This window comes from Colobus angolensis, unplaced genomic scaffold, assembly GCF_000951035.1.
Source record: "Colobus angolensis palliatus isolate OR3802 unplaced genomic scaffold, Cang.pa_1.0 Scaffold850, whole genome shotgun sequence".
Taxonomy (NCBI): domain Eukaryota; kingdom Metazoa; phylum Chordata; class Mammalia; order Primates; family Cercopithecidae; genus Colobus; species Colobus angolensis.
In genome coordinates this window covers 151,770-172,090 of record NW_012122377.1, presented here as the reverse complement: position 1 = coordinate 172,090, position 20,321 = coordinate 151,770, and the positions used below count along the sequence as shown (strand labels likewise).

Sequence of the window (20,321 nt, the reverse complement as noted above, 5' to 3'; positions counted from 1 at the left end):
AAAAAAAAAAAAAAAGATTCCTCTTATTAGAAGTCTGATTTTATTTTCTGGATTTGACTAATGCATTTGGATGTTTTAAATACCCATCTTAGGAATGAGTTTTTAAGTACTTCTTAAAAATGCATTGGAAATTAAATTTTCTTATGAAAGTTTATTTTGATAGTTTGAACTAAATCATGAGCTTCTCCCTTAAATTTTTAGCTTTTATAAACTAGGAGTGAATTATGATTAAAATAACTGAATGTCTGAATTATTGTCAGTAATTCTCCCCATGTAAGGTTTAAACCTATAGTGAAACAGACACAAAAAGCAGTCATAAATTGAACAGATTCTTCCATAAAAGCAGTAGTGTTTAGTGGTTAAGCAAGTGGGCTCCACAGTCATTCTGCCAGGATTTATCTCTCTCCTTCACCAGTCAGCTGTTTGATCTCAGGCAGATTAGTTAAACTCTCTGAGTTCTGTTTCATGTGTTTTTTCTGAGATGGAGTCTCACTCTGTCACCCAGGCTGGAGTGCAGGGGCGGGATTTTGGCTCACTGCAACCTCCACCTTCCAGATTCTAGCAATTCTCCCGCCTCAGCCTCCTGAGTAGCTGGGACTACAGGCATGCGACACTACACACAGCTAATTTTTTTTTTTGAAACAGAGTCTTGCTCTGCCGCCCAGGCTGGAGTGCGGTGATATGATCTTGGCTCACTGCAACCTCTACCACCCGGGGTCAAGCGATTCTCCTACCTTGGCCTCTCAAGTAGCTGGGACCACAGGCACACGCCACCATACTTGACTAATTTTTGTATTTTTAGTAGAGATGGAGTTTCACCATCTTAGCCAGGGATGGTCTCTATCTTCTGACCTTATGATCCCCCTGCCCCAGCCTCCCAAATTGCTGGGATTACAGGCATGAGCCACTGTGCCCAGCCCAGTTTTTTTGTATTTTTAGTAGAGATAAGGTTTCACCATGTTGGTCAGGCTGGAACTCCTGACCTCAAACAATCTGCCTGCCTCGGCCTCCCAAAGTGCCGGGATTACAGGTGTGGGCCACCAAGCCTGGCTGGGTTTTTTTTGTTTTTTGTTTTTTAACCTCCCCTGCCACACCTCTCCTGATCATCTGTTTTGTGAGGATTAAATGAGTTTAGTAAAGCCTTTAGAAATGTACCTGGAATTTCATAAGCTCAGTAAATGTTAGTGGTAGGGGTCATTGTTATAAATAATCCAAAAAAAATAATATGCTAGCTTGCAGTGAGCTAAAATAGTATACTTACTCAAATAACTTTAGATAATTAGAATCATAGTATAAATGAAATAAGTTCATTTTAATTTTATTCTTTTTCAGGGCATGGCAAAAAAAAATTCATCCTCAAAAGACAAAATAGTTAAAACTTTAGAAGAGAATAAGTAATGTATATGTTATCACTTTGTTATTTATTTTTATTTATTTTTTAATAAATAAAAGAGTCTCTGTTGCCCAGAGTGGAGTTCAGTGGCACAATCTTGGCCCACTACAACCTCTGCCTCACAGGTTCAAGCTATTCTCCTGCCCCAGCCTCCCGAGTAGCTGATATTTCAGGCGCGTGCCATCACGCCTGGCTAATTTTTGTATTTTTAGTAGAGATGGGATTTCGCCATATTGGCCAGGCTATTATCAAACTCCTGACCTCAGGTGATCTGCCTGCCTCAGCCTCCCAAAGTACTGGGATTACAGGCATGAGGCACTGTACCCGGCCCATTACCACTTTTTGAATGCAGGATTTCTCTATGTTATAGTAGACGTAATGTTCCTTATTTAAGAAGGTTGTTTAAAAACCATGCAATCTCACTGCTAATAGAGGATTTCATTTTTCCTATCTGAACCTTTTTGCTGCATACTGTATTGTGGCCTGGGACCTTATTTCCTTCTAGTATCTATATTAACTAATATTTGACTTCTACCTGCTTCTCCAGTTTTATCTTCTTTCCCTAATTATCCTTGCCTTATATACCCTAGCTATAGTGAAAAATGTGCTGTTTTCTGAATATCCCATGCCTTCGTCTCCATACCGTTGTGCTACAGTTTTTTCTTACATGGACTCATTCTCTTTCACCCACTTTTGTCTGGCTAAATCCTTATCCCAAGGAATGAGAATTCTTGCCTTGTTCTCCTTCCTTATCTTCTACCACCAAAATTCTATTAGATAACCTCACTAAAACACTGATTAAACTTTCATATTAGCCATACTCTTTAAGCTTAAAGAAATACATTCAGATCTCCTTTAATAATGGAAATTCATAAGAATGTGAAGTAACAAGAAATATTCTATGTTAAGCCACAGTCACTCTGCGTCTTGGTGCTTACCTCAGATAGGTATATGGAGAACTGGAATAAAATACAGCACGGGAGCCATGGCAACTTATATAGAAATTAACTTCATGACTTTCCTCAGAATGGAAAACTGTAGCTGGCAGACACTTTTTGCAGCTAATGGCCTAACCAGTACCACTTTTTCACAGTACTTACTAACATAATACTACTTGTTTGTTGGTCTTACTACTAGGGAACTAGGGTAGGGTTGAGATTGTGTCCCTAGCACTTAATGTGGAATCTGGGTATTCAACAAATAATTGTTGAATGAGTAAATGTCTGTCTTTTGGCTGAACAAATAATAGAGGAGAGGAGAGAAGCTTGGACCCTGATCCTCATTTCCCCTGCCTGCAACACTGTTAATATTACCATACAAAGTTTGTGACTCAGTTTTTGTTAATTCTCTTTATTCTTGAAGAATCAGGAGAAACTAATGAAAGAACTTAAACAGCTACAGCAAGAGGACCTCGCACGTAGGAGACAGACTGTAGCACAAATGCCACCACAACTAGTTGAACTTCCGTACAAACGCAGTGAAATGAAAGAAGACTGGCAGAGAGAATTGGAATTTGCCTTTGAAGATATATACAATGCAGACAGGAGTAAGATATTTTCAGGAGGGCTTTCAGTAGTGGTTTTAACGTTTTGGTGGGAAAATATGTTTGTAATGATAAAGCAGTTTTTATCTTGAAATGAGTTCTCAATTTGAAGGAGGCCCCCCATATTTTAGATTGAGACATTACTGTGACCTTTTGCACTTTTGTGATCCAGTTATTTTTAATCATTTTGGAATGGAAACATGTCTCTTTTTCTTTTTTAAGAGGTGAAAGGGAATCTGATTCTGCACCTTGAACCAGAGCCCTTGCCCACTGTGACTGATCAGATTCAAGACGAAGAGCTGAACCTTTCAATGGAACAAGAAAATTTGGGTGCAGCTGAAGACCTTCCAGTGACAGAAGCTGAAGTAATATGTTCTAGTGAAACAGATGGTAAAAACCCTTCTGAGCTAAATATTACAATATTTCACAGGAAAAGAAATGCTAACCATTAGCCAGCAGTTAGGAAAATCTGGTCTGATTTAAGTGCAAGCAGTGAGTAATACTGATGGGAGCAGTAGCTAAAGGAAACAATGTTTTTATATATCCATCACTGATGATCCTTTTTCATATGTGTAGGAGGAAAGTGTATTCAGGCGTACAGATGATCTGAAGATTTTCAGGTTATTTGAGTTAGGTGCTCAATTCTGAATTCATTTGAAAGATTGTATGGTAAACATACCTGATAGCAATAACTTAAGCATACCCTGAGAACGACCCTGTGTGGCATACACACCTGAATGTGTGTTCTGAGCTAGGGAATCTGGAAATAGCCAACCTGGAGATTCGTTTCTTGTCTATGAGGAACATCTGAGCCCCTGTCCCATCCTGTGGAACATGAGCCACACAGAGGATCAAGGTGTCAAGTTTTGGGTTGAATGAAAGTCGTCAGGTGGAGGTCATTAGGAAAAGGGTACTAAGTGACAGTGCTATTTAAACTGCATGTTTTTTGCAAGCAGTTGCAGTTCTGTCCAGCCTGCTGCCACTGGACTCCCCCTTATATGTATGCCCTCAGTGAAACCCCATATCTCTTTTTTTTTTGAGACAGAGTTTTGCTCTTTTTGCCGAGGCTGGAGTGCAATGGCGTGATCTCGGCTCACTGCAACCTCCGCCTCCCGGGTCCAAGCTATTCTCCTGCCTCAGCCTCCTGAATAGCTGGGATTACAGGCATGCGCCACCACCCCGGCTAATTTTGTGTTTTTAGTAGAGACGGGGTTTCTCCATGTTGGTCAGGCTGGTCTTGAACTCCCGACCTCAGGTGATCCACCTGCCTTGCCTCCCAAAGTGCTGGGATTACAGGCGTGAGCCTCCGCCCCCGGCGAAACCCCATATCTCATTGACTAGCTCTGGATCTCTTATTTGGCCTCTTGAATCTGGTGCCATCCCCATTTGAGTGAGTAGAGATTCAGCACAACAAAGGTCAGCACAGACTTGTCAGATCATCAGAGATCCTACTGGTATTCGGTTATTTCTAGGTACTTTGTGTGTAATGATGGATAGCACAAATTTTGATCTCTCAAACATCTCTGTCTCCAACATTCTGAACTTTTTTACCTGACTGTCCCATAGTTAAAACTCCATGTAGAGCAATAAATTTATGATCTTCTCTTGCCTACTGAAACAGTCTCTACCTATCTTTTCTATCTTAGTGAATGGTATCACAGTCTGCAGTTACCCAAGCCAGACCACTGGGAGTTACCTTTAACACCTTCCTTTTACCTGCATGTCTCCTTAAAGACCAAGTCCTCTTTATGGATTTAAGCTATTTTTGCCCCCTATGTACTAGTACTGCCTTTGTTTAAAACCACTCAGGGTTTCTTATCATCTTCGCCCTACACCCTGAACATAGCCTTTTGGGATTCCAGCTTTATGTAGGCCTCCCATTAGACTCCTCAAGTGAGGGCTCTAGGCCTTATTCATGTCTCCTATGCCTACATTATTGTCCAAACAGAAGCCTAAGGTTACTACCAGCAACTGGGGGAAAAAAAAGCAGCAGCAGCTTAAGGTTACTGTGTTTTGACTTTGGCATAAGCTTGGCAGAAGATGGTTTCAGGACTGACTTGCCTTCCCTCCAAGCTTTCCACGTAAATTTCATTTCTGTCCGCTGCAGAACCTTTTCTTTTCATGCTAGGTCAGCAGTGTCTTTTTTTTGTTTGTTTTGTTTGTTTGTTTGTTTGTTTTGAGACAGTCTTGCTCTGTTGCCCAGGCTGGAGTGCAATGGCACGATCTTGGCTCACCACAATCTCCGCCTCCTGGGTTCAAGCGATTCTCCTGTCTCAGCCTCCTGAGTAGCTGGGACTACAGCCACACACCACCATGCCTGGCTAATTTGTATTTTTAGCAGAGACAGGGTTTCATTATGTTGGCCCAGGCTGGTGTCGAACTGACCTCATGATCTGCCTGCCTCTGCTTCCCAAAGTGCTGGGATTACAGACGTGGCCCACCGCACCCAGCCAGCAGTGTCTTTAAAAAGATATTCTTACGGCCATCCACAGTGACTCACACCTGTAATCCCAGCACTTTGGGAGGCCGAGGTGGGAGGATCATTTGAGTTCAGGTGTTGGAGACCTCATGACCAACATGGTGAAACCCTGTCTCTACCAAAAACACAAAAATTAGCCGGGTGTAGTGGCATTCACCTGTAATCCCAACTACACGGGAGGCTGAGGCAGGAGAATTGCTTGAACCTGGAAGACAGAGGCTGCAGTGAGTCGAGATCGCACCACTGCATTCCAGCCTGGGCAACAAGAGTGAAACTCCATCAAAAAAAAAAAAAGATATTTTTACTCTTTTATGCAACTTTTTCAGTTATTTTCATTGGGAGTATTATTCAATATCTAGTTTGTCACAATGGAAGTCTTGCCTAATCTAAAGGGACAGTTACACTTTAGCTCCTGCTGATCTTATTTGGTCTTATTGACTCGGTGTTGCCAAGTTGTTTGTTTGAAGTTAGGAATCTCATTGTTTTTAAAAATCCTTACTTTTAAATATTGGCAATGAATTTACTTCTTAAAAACGAGTGGGGCTGGGCGCGGTGGCTCAAGCCTGTAATCCCAGCACTTTGGGAGGTCGAGGCGGGCAGATCACGAGGTCAGGAGATCGAGACCATCCTGGCTAACACGGTGAAACCCCGTCTCTACTAAAAATACAAAAAATTAGCCAGGCGTGGTGGCGGGCGCCTGTAGTCCCAGCTACTCAGGAGGCTGAGGCAGGAGAGTGGCGTGAACCCGGGAGGTGGAGTTTGCAGTGAGCCAAGATCATGCCACTGTACTCCAGCCTGGGCAACAGAGCGAGACTCTGCCTCAAAAAAAAAAAAAAAAAAAAGAGTGGGTTGTGGAGTAATGGTAAATGAAAGAAGCCAGGCAGAAAATAACAACTAAATATATGATTCCATGTTTATATGAAGGTTTAAAAAAAAAAACAGGCAAAACTAATCTGTGATCTTGGGGTTAAAGTAGTGGCTGTTTTTAGGGGGGTATTGACTGGGAAGGGACGTGAAGGAACCTTAGTCCTGGTAATGTTCCACATAATCTGAAAGGTGTTACATCGACATGTAAAATTCATTAAGCTATACACTTAGGTTTTGTGCACCTTATTCTTTGTAAATTATAACTCAATTGGAATTTTTTTTAATGTAAGTTAGACATTAAAACCCCATTTTCAACCTCTTAAAGATATTCTTAAATTTTATTCCTTGACTAAGCCAGAGAAATATATACTTGCATCACACTTTTGTCCTCTTAGAGAACTGTTCGTATTATACTGAGTTTTGGCATTAGACTATCAGCCCGCATGGGAAAATGAAGAAATACTTGTGTTGTTTTTTTGTTTTTGTTTTTGTTTTTAACTGAAGGGATCTCTGGATGAAGATGGGTGGGAGACATTTTTCCCAGATAGTGCCAAGAATAATTTGGGAGCAATTGATTTGCTTTCATAGCTATGTTTTCCTCTGTAGCTCACTAAGAAGTACAGAACCATTTTTGGGACCATTCTCTAGTGTAGACTATAGACCCTCACAGCATGTATTTTCAATATTAATCTTACCTGCAAATTAATTAGAAGTTACACATTCAGTTATTTAGCGAGCAAAATAAACATCTTCCTCTTAAGTTTTTTAGGCTTGAAATTTGTGTTGCATACATGTTTTTGGAAAATACCTGAATTTTGGCACTTTTACTATTTTCATTTGAAAAGTTATTTCTGGTTATAATGATTGGAGTCAAATAGCATTGTCATGTACACTGTTAAATTGTAAATATTGAGGAAAATAAAATTGTGCTTTTAACTAGTGGTTATAGCAGTGACCGAATATAAGATGGAACAATTTGTCTGGTAATACAATAGATGCTAAATAAGTTTTTTCCCTTTTTTCTTTCTTTTAGTTCCCTTGGTAATGAAGACCCAACAGATTCCTTCAAAAGTTCTTTTTAAAAAATTATTAAATAAGATCCGAAGCCAAAAATCTCTCTGGACAATTAAATCCATGTCTGAGGATGAAAGTGAAATGATTACGACTGTTAGTGAAATTGAGAGTAAAGCACCAACGGTTGAGTCAGGAACAATTGCCAGTGAAGAGAGAACATTATCCTCTGGGCAGGAGCAAGGTATTTCTCTCCAAGAGTCTCATTTTATATAAACCCTTTTAAGTTGTTCAAAAGTAGGTTCATTTCTGAAAAATCAAATAGAGGTTAAAAGGAACAAAACATAATCCTGCTAATTAAAAGCAACAAAGAAACATTATTAAACCCTTAGTTAATCTTCTTTCAGACCACTTTTAATCTAGTATTGTTATTTATGTATATTCATTCCAATGTAATCAATGAGTCAAAATTAACCAGTTCCTTATTGAGATGTTCAGGCCGTTTTCTAATTTTTCTTGGTATTTTTGTGCTACAGCGGGCATCCTTTTAGTGAAGTCTTTGCCCACATCTTTATTTCCTTCCTTAGGAAGGACTCTTTAAAGAATAACTCCTGATCAAAGGATATATGAACATGTTAATGGCTTTTGAGCATATTGTATTCTCACCAGATACTTGGTTTCTTATTTGCTAATTTTAAATAATTTTCTGATTGGAAAAACAGGCTATTAACTATACTTCCAGAAGTTATAAAGTATCTGTTCACATATAATTCAAGTATCTCCTTGATTGTGATTATTTTAAAAATGCGATTGGATTTGTATAGAAATGTTTTGCTTCTGTGCTTTTGAGAAAAATGACTTGTGATCTATATTTGGGTTTTGGATTTTATCCTGAGTCCCACAGGAAGCCATGAAGTATTTTCTTCCCTTGGCCCCTTGACAGTACCTTCCCTTGGTTTTCCTACTTTACTGTTTTCTCTTGCATTTTCTTCGCTGTTTATCCACATCTCCACCATGACTAACCATTGTTAGTCATTGCTTAGTCTAGAGCTCATTCCTCAAGTCCCTTCTCTTTATATCAAAACTCCCTAGTTGATCTCAAATATCACACTTTACATTATCATCTATATGCTCATGTCTCCTAAGTGTGCATTTCTATTTTTGGCTTCCTGTTTGAACTCGCCTACTTATTTAACTGTTTCCTTCTCTTGTATATCTAATAATATCTTAAATTTGTTCAGAAGTGACCTGTTGATACCCCCTCCCACCACACACCTGCTTTTCCTACAGTATTGCACATTTCACTATCTGGCAATATGTTAATTCCCTTGCTCAAGCCAAAAACCTTATAATCATTCTGGTTCCCTCTTTTCATATGTTATGTCCAAACCATTAGCTGATCCAGTTGGCCCTACCCTCAAAATATATCCATAGTCCAACCATTTTTTTCCACCTACATCCTGGTTTAAGCCATGTTCATTTTCTAGGGTAGATTCTTGTAGTAGCCTGCTATTGTCAGCCTTTCACCTCCCTATTATCGTCTCTTAACACAGTGGTCCTCTTAAAAGCAAGTAATCTCATGTCATTTCTTTGGATGGAGCCCTCCAATAACTGTCAGTTTCACTCAGTAAAAACCAGAGAGTTTATAGTGGTTTCAAAGCCTTATATGACCTGCATACATACATCCCCACCACCACTACTCCCATACTCACTGCCTCTCTGACTTCATTTGCCTGCCATACCTCCCTCCCCATCTTCTACACTGTAGTTGCCAGCTTGCTCGCTGTTTCTCAAACAGCAAACATAGGACTCGTGGTCTTAGCAATTGCTAGTCTTTTTGACTAGACTTCTCTTTTCCTCCGGTATTTCCTTGACTCATTCCCTCACTTTCTTCACATGTTTACTCAATTATCCCTTTCTCAATAAGGCCTTTTCTGACTATATAAAATGGCACACTTCTACTACTCCCCACCTCTACCCCAACCTCCACACCTTTCACTTCCTATCCCCTTTACCCTGCTTTCCCCCCATAGCTCTTATCAATATCTGATGGGCCCAGTAAAGTGACTTTGGTGCTTATTTTGCTTATTGTCTTATTGCCTACCCGACCCATCCATAAGGATAGGAACTTTGATTTTGTGCATTGCTGTGTCCCCAGAGTCTGGACTGCTGCCTTGTACAAAACAGGTGCTCAGTTAACATTTGTTGAATTAATCAAATAATTTAAAGCAAGAGAGGTAAATTTGGAATCTAGACATACATATGATATTTAAAGCCATAGGCATAGAAAACCACTTGGAGGGGAAATAATTTAGTGAAAAGAGGGCTTGTAAGACCATCTGAGGGATTCCAACATCTAGAAGATGGCTAGAGAAAGAGCAGATAGCAAAGTCAGTAAAAGGAGTGGCCAGAGAAGTAGGGGAGAATATCGTGTTGAAATCCAAAAAAGGGGACTCTCATAGTCAATCCATGACCAAGTTCTTTTGATAAAAGGGCCTGGCCAGGCGCGGTGGCTCACGCCTGTAGTCCCAGCACTTTGGGAGGCCCAGGCAGGCGGATCACAAGGTCAGGATATGGAGACCATCCTGGCTAACACGGTGAAACCCTGTCTCCACTAAAAATACAAAAAATTAGCCAGGCATGGTGGTGGTGGGCGCCTGTAGTCCCAGCTACTCGGGAAGCTGAGGCAGGATAATGGCGTGAACCTGGGAGGTGGAGCTTGAGATCACACCACTGTCTTCCAGTCTGGGCGGCAAAATGAGACTCTGTCTCAAAAGAAACAAACAAAAAAAAAGATAAAGGGCCTATATGAGCACGTTTTCACCATTCTCATCTTGCTGTATTCCCCCCCTTGCCTCACTAAAACCATGCACACTGATCTCTCAGTTCCTTGAATGGGCCAAGGTTTGTTTCTTTATCCTCATGGGGCCTTTTATACCCTTTGGTCTGTCTGGAAAGATCTCCTATACATCTTCACATTGTTTGCCTGGCTGGTTCTTCCTTACCTTTCAAGTGTCTGCTTAAATGTCCTTTCCTCAGAGAAATTTCATCTTGCCCAGAAATCTATTATTTATTATACTCTATTGTATAACCCTTCACTTTTTTTTTTTTATATAGTACTTATCACAATTCCTAATTTTTTTTTTTTTTTTTGAGACGGAATCTGCTCTGTCGCCCAGGGTGGAGTGCAGTGGCGCAATCTCGGCTCACTGCAAGCTCTGCCTCCTGGGTTTACGCCATTCTCCTGCCTCAGCCTCCCAAGTAGCTGGGACTACAGGCGCCTGCCACCACGCCCAGCTAATTTTTTCTATTTTTAGTAGAGATGGGATTTCACCGTGTTAGCCAGGATGGTCTTAATCTGACCTCGTGATCCACCCACCTCGGCCTCGCAAAGTGCTGGGATTACAGGTGTGAGCCACTGTGCCCAGCCCACAATTTCTAATTTTATAATTTTTTCTGGGATATTTATATGATGGTTCTGCCACCTACTCTGTAAAGCCTCCTTGAGGCCTTTTCTCATTCACTGTGGTATCCCCAGCATCTGCCACATAAGTAGGTGCCCAATGAATTATGAGTGAACGAACGGATAGCTCCATGCAAAGTATCTGGCTACCCAATTATGATCAGAACAAAGTGCTTTAACTTCCTTCTCTGCTCTGGTTTCACAAATTATTTTTTAAAAACCTAGTATCCAAATATATCAAAGATACATTGACATTTTGTTAGCTTCTCTTTTTTAACTTTGATATCTTGTTATTTCCACTCTGTTTATGCTTTTCTCCTGTGTTTGAAACCCTATCAGCGTATCTTTTAAATCAGTTCTTCACATTTTCGCAATTTCAGTCTTTCATCTCTGTTGTTACTAGGCTTGGGTTTAATGAGAAATGTATCTGATCATCAGGAAGGTGACTGGATCGTAACTAGATGAGACATTCAGATGGCCCTAGATTGAATCTGTTAATACCAAAATTTTATTATTTTGCTTAAGTTTGACAATGATGATATATTCATAATAACAGTGGTATTATCTATTACAGTTGTTGAAAGTGATACACTAACAATTGAGTCTGGACCACTTGCCAGCGAAGATAAACCACTTTCGTGTGGTACAAACTCTGGAAAAGAACAAGGTATTTCTTTTTATCACATCCTCAAATTAAATTTGACTCCTGGCATCTTTTTTTTTTTTTTTTAAATAAAATTACATGTGATATATTAATAAAGAGCATTATAGTGGTGTCAAAATTCTAAATTATTGAAACTAATTTTTGTTTGAGGCATTCCCCTAGAAATAAATGAGACTCTGCCTATCACAACTGTAGCTCAGAGTTCAGTTCTACTTCATCCTCAAGAAGAAGCAGCCAGGATTAGAATGTCAGCAAGACAGAAACAGGTAATTTAAAATTTTATTTTTAAAGGTCATTTTTTCCCCTAGGTACTATTATATAATTTTGTTTGGCCAATGAAATTTGTTTTAATGTCTGGCTACTGTTGATATCATATTTTTGACATTGTCTTACACAAACATTCAGCTGATAAAATGCATGTTGTCTTTGCTCATACTGCTCATTCAACCCTTATTTTGTCTGCTTTATATTTTATATATTTGTATAGATCTTCCCTATAAAATGTATTAGCTTTTAAAAAGCAGAGACTATCTTTAAAAAAATTCAGTTTATCCTACACCGTTTCTGATATAATGCTTTGTACATAGCAAGTATACAGTAAATAATTGTTGAATTAACAAGTCCTTGTCATAATATTAGACACTCAGATGGGCTTTGTAATCTCACAAGTTTTTTGAAAAATAATACTTCAGAGGAAAAACTTTTAATATACAACCCCCTTTTTTTGCTCCGTCGCCCAGGCTGGAGTACAGTGACATGATCATGGCTCACTGCAGTCTTGACCTCCTCAATTCAATCCTCTAACCTCAGCGTCCTGAGTAGCTGGGACTACAGGTATGGGCCACCATGCCCAGCTAATTTTTTTTTTTTCTCCAGTAGAGATGAGGTCTTGCTGTGTTGCCCAAGCTAAACTTTAACCTCTTTAGGCCAGGCATGGTGACTCATGCCTGAAATCTCAGCACTTTGGGAGGCTGAGGTGGACAGATCTCTTGAGCCCAGGAGTTTGAGACCAACCTGGCCAACATGGTGAAACCCTGTCTCTACTAAGAATACAAAAATCAGCCAGGTGTGGTGACACACATCTGTAGTCCCAGCTACCCGAGAGGCTAAGGTGGGAGGATTGCTTGAACCCAGGAGGTGGAGGTTGCAGTGAGTCAAGATCACACCACTGCACTCCAGCCTGGATGACAGAGTGAGACTCCATCTCAAAAAAAAAAAAGAGAAAAATCTACTTAACTTATAATTTTGGTCTCCTCTACTTTTAATACTTTTAATAAAATATTTTTTAACCCAACTTACCTTGAAGGAGGCTAATTATTACTAAACAAGCCAGTTTATAGTCCTAGTTAGTTTTTTTCAGAAATACAGCTGGGGAATGATAATTCCGTGAGCCAGTATTTCTTGTCAGATAAACACTTTCTCAGGCCGGGCGCAGTGGCTCATACCTGTCATCCCAGTACTTTGGGAAGCTTAGGTGGGTGAATCACCCGAGGTCAGGAGTTTGAGACCAGCCTGGCCAACATGGTGAAACCCCATCTCTACTAAAACTACAAAAATTCTCTGGGCATGGTGGTGCGCACCTATAATTCCAGCTACTCAGAAGGCTGAGGTAGGAGAATCGCTTGAACACAAGAGGCGGAGGTTGCAGTCAGCCAAGATTGTGCCACTGCATTCAGCCTGGGTGACAAAATTATCTCCAAAAAAAAAAAAAGAAAAGAAACTTTTTCGTCAATAGCCTAGAACAGTATTGTTCAGTAGCACTTTCTGTGATGATGGAAATGTTCTATATCTATGTCCGGTATGTACCTGTTAGCCCCATGGGCTGTTGAATACTCAAAATGTTGTTAGTGTAACTGAGGAACTGAATTTTAAGTTTTATTTAATTTTAATTAAATTTAAGTAGTCACATATAGCTAGTAACCACTGTATGGATAGTACAGTTGTAGATGTACTACAGAACTGTAAACAGTCTAAATTCAGGGATTCCTATGAGTAAGGGAAAGTAAGGAAGAGGAGCTGTCTAGGAACTCAGTTTAAGCCACTGTTGCCTAACTAGGAATAGGTAAAGGATCGGGTCAAAACATTTTTTATTTTGAAAACAAGATCATTGTTCATTATCTCTAGTGCTTTATGTAATAAAATAATGTGCATGCCTTTTTTTACTTATTCAGTAAATATTTATCTGTCTATCAGGGACTGTACAGTGGTCCCTGCTTACCTACAGGGTATATGTTCCAAGACCCCTCGTGGATGCTTGATAGTACCAAACTGCAGATAATATTGATTTTTGATTTCTGTATATACTATGGGTGAATTTATTTTTCCTGCTTTATAATTCCACTGATAGAAGATTTACTCTTACCATAGATCTTAGGAATCAGCTTATAATTCTTTTTCTTTCCTTATTGAGAATTTTCAGTTTTTCACTAAAAGGAAGCACTTTGCAGCCTTTCTTTGACATATCTAAATTGCCAGCATTACTACTCTTGTGCTTTGGAGCCATTTTAAAGTAAAATAAGGGTTATTTGAACACAAGCACTGTGATGCTGCAACAGGCAAGTTTTTGTAACCAAGATGGCTACTAAGTAACAAATGGCCTGGTCCAGTTTACAGCATGGATATGCTGGACAAAGGGATTATTCATGTTTTCAGCAGTATAGAGCAGGACAGTACAAGATTTCATCACACTACTTAGAATAGTGCATAATTTAAAACATGAATTATTTCTGGAATTTTCTGTTTAAGATTTTCTGGCTGCTATTGACCCTGAGTAATTAAACCATAAAAGCTAAATTGCAGATAGGAGGAGACTAAGGTGCTGGATTTGGCAGGCTAGTTTTGTTCTCATGAACTCAAACATGTTCATATTACTTAGAGTGTGAGTGTGCTTGTGTAATACTAGAGTTTATGTTATCTTTCTGCCGTTTTCTTCTGTTCCATGCCTGACAAAAAAGACACAGAATGTTTTTCATTGCGTCTAGATAACTATACCTCTTAATGAGTATGGGTAAGAAATAAAAGTATTTTAGGAGGCCTTGACATTTAATTTCTTTACTCATTATTTATACTATTAAATGTGTGAACATAGAATTTGGCTGTACATCGTTTGCTACTTCAGGGTGGTTCTTCAGTGGTGATCAGGGTTTCCCTGTGCTCTCAGAAAGTAGAAATAGTTTATTTATTTATTCTTTCTTTTCCTTCTGCCTTTTTTTACTTCTATCCCTTTTTCCCATTTCCCATATTTTACTCCCATCCCCAGTCTAGGAATCCCAGCACTTTGGGAGGCTTAGGTGGGTGGATCACCCAAGGTCAGGAGTTTGAGACCAGCCTGGCCAACATGGTGAAACCCTGCCTCTACTAAAACTACAAAACTACTTAGAATAGCTGTTCAACAGCTATTCAGTGCCAACAACAGAGATAAAGCATCACCACTTACTTCTTTGAAAATTGATACTCTTGGTGAAGAAACCTAATTTCTTTTAAATAGAATATGTGTTAGCTTTGCCTTTGTATGAGTTTGTTGTTAATAGATCAATAGTATTTTTGTTACCTAGATAATGGAAATAGAAGAGCAGAAGCAAAAGCAATTGGAATTACTTGAACAAATTGAACAGCAAAAATTAAGATTAGAAACTGACTGCTTCAGGGCTCAGCTGGAAGAAGAAAAAAGAAAAAAAACTCAACCAACTGGGGTAGGATGCAGAAAATCTCATCACTACATAAATCGTTTGGTGAGGGGGACAAGAAAATATGAGCATTTATAGCATTTAAAAAAAGTAAAATGGATGGTCAGGCATAGTGGCTCATGCCTGTAATCTCAGCACTTTGGGAGGCCAAAACGGGCAGATCACTTCAGGTCAGGAGTTCGAGAGCAGCCTGGCCAATGTGGTGAAACCCCATCTCTACTAAAAATACAAAAATTAGCTGGGCATGGTGGCACGTGCCTGTAATCCCAGCTACTCCGGTGCATGAGGCAGGAGAATCGCTTGAACCTGGGAGGTGGAGGTTGCAGAGCGAGACTCCATCTCAAAAAATAACAATAATAATAATAAAAGTAAAATGCCTTTGTAATTCTTATTTGGTCTTTTTTTAATATAATGTATGTATATATGAATAAATTTGCATCAGTTACGGCTTTCATCTTTCAGTTTCTATAGGATATTAATAGATAGGAACATGGTTTGTAGGTAATGCGTATGTTGAGCTTTTGGACCTGCACTAAAGGAGAATGCCAGATTAGTTCATTTCTTACTAATGGAAATGCCAGTCATTTGGTAAAAAATAAAGCTGTATAGAAGTTTACAGTTATAGAACTGGATGTAAAAATACCTTCATACTTATTTCTAAATTTGCTTTTTAATTAGTAACTTTGTCTTTTATTAGGTTGGCATTGCTCCAGCATCATGTGCTGTAATTTCTGATGAAGATAGTCATAGGCAGATGATTCGTAACTATCAACATCAGCTTTTACAACAAAACAGGTATTAGCTAGGTTATAATTTATATGTGATCATATGTGGCTACATTTTTAGGATTTATTATTTCGTTTACATGAAGATCTAATTTGGATTTCCTTAGAACTATGGCATTTAGAACTGCCATTCTTAAAGGACAGTGTGAGTGTAATTTCTTTTCACCATGAGTATTACTAATCCTAGATTGCTGTTTGTTAAAGTTAATGTATAGATATGGGGCTTTTTGTTGTTCATTAAAAAAGAATATTTGCTTTTGTTTTTGTTAGGTTACACAGGCAGTCTGTTGAAACAGCCAGGAAGCGATTGCTTGAATATCAAACTATGTTAAAAGGAAGGTGCCCATCGATGTCAGCTCCATCACTGATAACTGATTCTGTCATATCAGTGCCGTCATGGAAATCTGAGAGACCAACTGCTATATCAGAGCACTGGGATCAAGGTCAGAGACTCAAGTTGAGTCCTGACAAATACCAACCCATACAACCTATACAGACCTCCAAATTAGAACAAGATCATTTTCAGGTAGCGAAACAAAATCACTTTCCACAAAGACAGGTGGAAACAGCAGAAACATCAGGCGCTTCAGATACTTTAACCAATCAGTCTTTAGAATCACAAGAACATCTAAGGCAATTCTCTCAGACTGAAACACAACAGAGAGACTATAAATTGGTCCCCGAAAATTCTGAGACACTTTCAAGGGCTTTGTCACATGACAGGCGACTAATATCACAGGATGCTAGAAAAATATCTGAAACACTTAGGGCAACAACTTTTCAAAGTTTAGATTCCCAACAATTGTTCTCAGAGAGTAGTGAAAATATATCTTCCCATCTAACTGAACCTTCTTCATTTGTACCACTGGTACCTCAGCGTTCTTTTAGTTCTCTGCCTGTTAAAGTTGAAACAGGAAACATTCAAGAACCCTTTTCAGCCATGAGCAAAAGTACAGTTTCCACAAGCCATTCTATAATCAACCAAATGTATGATAGGCCTTTGCTACCCTCAGAGAATATCACAGTCCAGCAAGGTAATATGAAGGCCCTCCAAGAACAATTAGACCTACAGAAGAAAGTTCTTCAGGCAAGACAGGAAGCTCAGGAACAGTTGCTTTTGTGCAAACAGAAAGAATTGGAACAGCAAACTGGCCTCTCGGTATTCCTTCCCTTGGTAACTCCAGATTTATCTGCTTTATTGCCTTCTGCCAAAGCAGATTTGGGGAGAACACAGGAATCTTCACCAACCAATAATAATACTGCAGTTTCCTCAGACCATGATGTGATCTCACAACTTCAGGATAGGCTTTTGACTCTTTCACAGCCTATCCTATCACAGCAAAATAATTTTAAATTTCTCCAAGAGCAGTTGAATATTCAGAAGGATAGCCTTCAGGCTAGGCGAGAAGCCCAGGAAGTATCGTGTGTACATAAACAGAGTGAATTAGATGGAAGAGTATGTTCTGAACAGGCTGAGCCCTCTTCTTTCCCATTTCAGGTAGCTCAGCATACATTTACTTCACTACCATCTGCTGATACGAATTCTGGAAAAATACAGGAGCAATATTCATCTAAGAGTGATAAAGGACTTGTTTCATGCCAGTCTGACATCCCCAAATCTCAGGATGAGTCTTTGAGTTTCCTACAGCAGTTCCTACCTCTACATGATAGTTTGAAGTTGCCCCAAGAACAGTTGACTAAACAGAGGGATACTCTTCAGGCTAGGCACGAAGCTCAGGTGGAATTACTTTTACATAGACAAAGAGATTTGGGGGACAGTAAGTCTGGGCCAGTGAGCTCTTCATCCTCACCAATGGTGGTTCAGCATTCAGTTGCTTTACAAGCTTCTGCTAAAGCTGAGCCTGGGAGAATTCAGGAGCTTTATTTATCTGAGAAGGAGAATGTCGTTCCCTCCAGTCATTTGATAATCCCAACATTTCAGGATAAGTCTCTTAGTTTTCCACAGCATAGCCTGCCGCAGCAAGAAAATTTGACAATACTCCAAGAACAGTCACAAATACAAAGGGTAATACTTGGTGCTAAAGAAGGAACTCAGGAATTTGTACACAAAGAAAGTGAATTGGAGAAAAAGATTTCTTCTGAACAGACTGGCACCTCTTCATCCCTTTCCCAGGTAGATGAATCTGAGAGATTCCAGGAATGTATATCAATCAAGAGTGACAGTACCATTCCCTTAAGCCATCCTAAGATCCCAAGATGTCAGGAAAGACTTTTGAGAGTTTCACAACATATGCTACCTCTACAAGATAATTTGGAGGAACACCAAGCAAGGCTAGACACTGAGAAAGAAGCCTTTCATTTCAGCCAGAAAACCCAAGAAAATACAGCTTCTGAACAAAGTGGCTCATCTTCATTCATACCCCAGTTGGTACAGCTTTCATTTACCTCGTTAGCTTCAGCTGAGTCTGGCACAATCCTGGAACCTCTTTTAACAGAGAGTGAAAGTAAAAATTTTTCAGGCCACCTTCAGATCCCACAATTGCAGGATAGACTTTTGAGGATATCGCAACTTATCCAGCCTCGACAAGATAATTTGAAGGCACTTCAAGAACAGTTAGCTGCACAGAGAGAAGCCATCATTCTAGCTAGACAAGAAGCTCGGGAAGAATTACTTTTACATCAACAGAGTGAATGGGAGGGAAGAATATCTCCCGAGCAGGTTGACACCTCTTCCTTACCCCTAGTACCACAGCATTCATTCACCTCATTACCTCTTACTGAATCTGAAAGAAACCAAGAACCATGTTCAATTAACGGTGATAATATGGTATCCTCAGGTCACTCAGCGATAACATTGCCTGATAGGCCGTTGGGCTTATCACATCTTGTTTTACCTCAACAAGATAATTCGATTGCACTCGAAGAACACTTGCATGCACAGACAGATTTACCTCCTTCTATTGAGAAAACCCAGAAAGAACTGGTTTTGTCACAACCATGTAAATTTGAGGAAAAGGTATCTTCTGAGCATTTTATCCAGTCTCACCATGGTGATTTGCAGGTACTTCAACAGCAGTTAGATACACAGAAGAAAGCCATTCGATCTATACAGGAAGTCCAAGAAGAATTGCTTTTGCAGAGATTAAGTGAATTGGAGAAAAGAGTATCATCTGAACAAGTTAGCTCCTCTTCATTCTTATCCCAGGTAGTACTGCCTGTTGTTGACTCTGAAAGAACCCAGAAGTCTTTCCCAACCAAAACTAATGATACTGTTCCCTCAAGTCATCCTGAGATCCCAAGATTACAAGATAGACTTTTGAGTTTATCACAGCCTGTTCTGCCTCAGCAAGATAATTTGACAGCACAATTGGATGCACAAAGGGAAGTAGTGTATTCTTATGAGAAACTCCAGGAAGAACTGCCTTTAAACAAACAAAGAAAGTTGAACAAAAGTGAATCTGCTGAGCATACTGTCCCCTCTTTGTTGCTACCCAAGGAAACAGAGCATTCATTTATTCCACTACCTTTTGCAGAAGCTAAACCTAAAAGCACTTGTGAATTGTATTCATCCCAGAATGAACATGCAGCTCCCCCAAGTGGTCCTGTGATCCCAAGGTTTCAAGATAGACTTCTGAGTTTTTCACAGCCTATCTTAGCTCAGCAAGATAACTTGGGACTTCAGAAGCAGTTGGATCTACAAAGAGAAGTTTTGCATTATAGCCAGAAAGCCCAAGAAAAATTGCTTGTACAGAGACAAACAGCATTGCAGCAGCAGATACAGAAACATGAAGAGACTTTGAAGGATTTCTTTAAAGACAGTCAGGTATGTTTTAAACCTGAATAGTAATGAAACTGTAGAAGTTTAAACCCAAATCAGTTTTTAATACTAGGATTACAAGTTTTCAATTATTGAGAATAAGTAGTTTGACCTTAACTGTGCTTTGATTTTCCACCCTAAATGATATGGAAGTTAAAACAAAAATCAATCCACCCACATGGTGTTTATGAGGTTAAGAGTTATGTGAAACCCAATTAATTTATTATTTTTAATTTTCTTTTGTTTTTTCTCTTTTTTTTTTTTTTTTTGAGACAAGATCTTGTTCTGTTGTCCAGGCTGTGGTGCATTGCACCATGTCGGCTCACTGCAACCCTCACCTCCTGGGTTTAAGTGGTTCTTGTGCCTCAGTCTCCCAAGTAGCTGGGATTACAGGCGTGCACCACCATACCTGGTAAATTTTGTATTTTTTTTTTTAGTAGAGACGGGGTTTCGCTATGTTGGCCAGGTTGGTCTGAAACCAACTTCAGCCTCCCAAAGTGCTGGGATTACAGGTGTGAGCCACCACACCTGGCCCGAAGCTCAGTTAATTTCACATGCAAGCACACCACAAAACAATGTAGATTCTTATTTTGGAGTTTTGTTTTAATGGATTTTAAGCTTACTGTAAGATTAAAATTGTAAAAGATAACTG

At 39.5% G+C, this 20,321-nt stretch overlaps 1 protein-coding gene across 1 annotated transcript in view; it reads left to right on the top strand.

Moving 5' to 3' along the window:
* The window catches only part of CEP295 (centrosomal protein 295kDa), a 65,198-nt gene that overhangs the window by 19,970 nt on the left and 24,907 nt on the right, over positions 1 to 20,321 (top strand). Inside the window, exons 8-15 of the mRNA XM_011930316.1 lie at positions 2,756 to 2,939; positions 3,159 to 3,326; positions 7,316 to 7,537; positions 11,331 to 11,423; positions 11,583 to 11,686; positions 14,975 to 15,112; positions 15,804 to 15,901; positions 16,162 to 19,675. Coding sequence (XP_011785706.1) covers positions 2,756 to 2,939; positions 3,159 to 3,326; positions 7,316 to 7,537; positions 11,331 to 11,423; positions 11,583 to 11,686; positions 14,975 to 15,112; positions 15,804 to 15,901; positions 16,162 to 19,675 — 4,521 coding nt within the window. The remainder of the gene's footprint in view (positions 1 to 2,755; positions 2,940 to 3,158; positions 3,327 to 7,315; positions 7,538 to 11,330; positions 11,424 to 11,582; positions 11,687 to 14,974; positions 15,113 to 15,803; positions 15,902 to 16,161; positions 19,676 to 20,321) is intronic.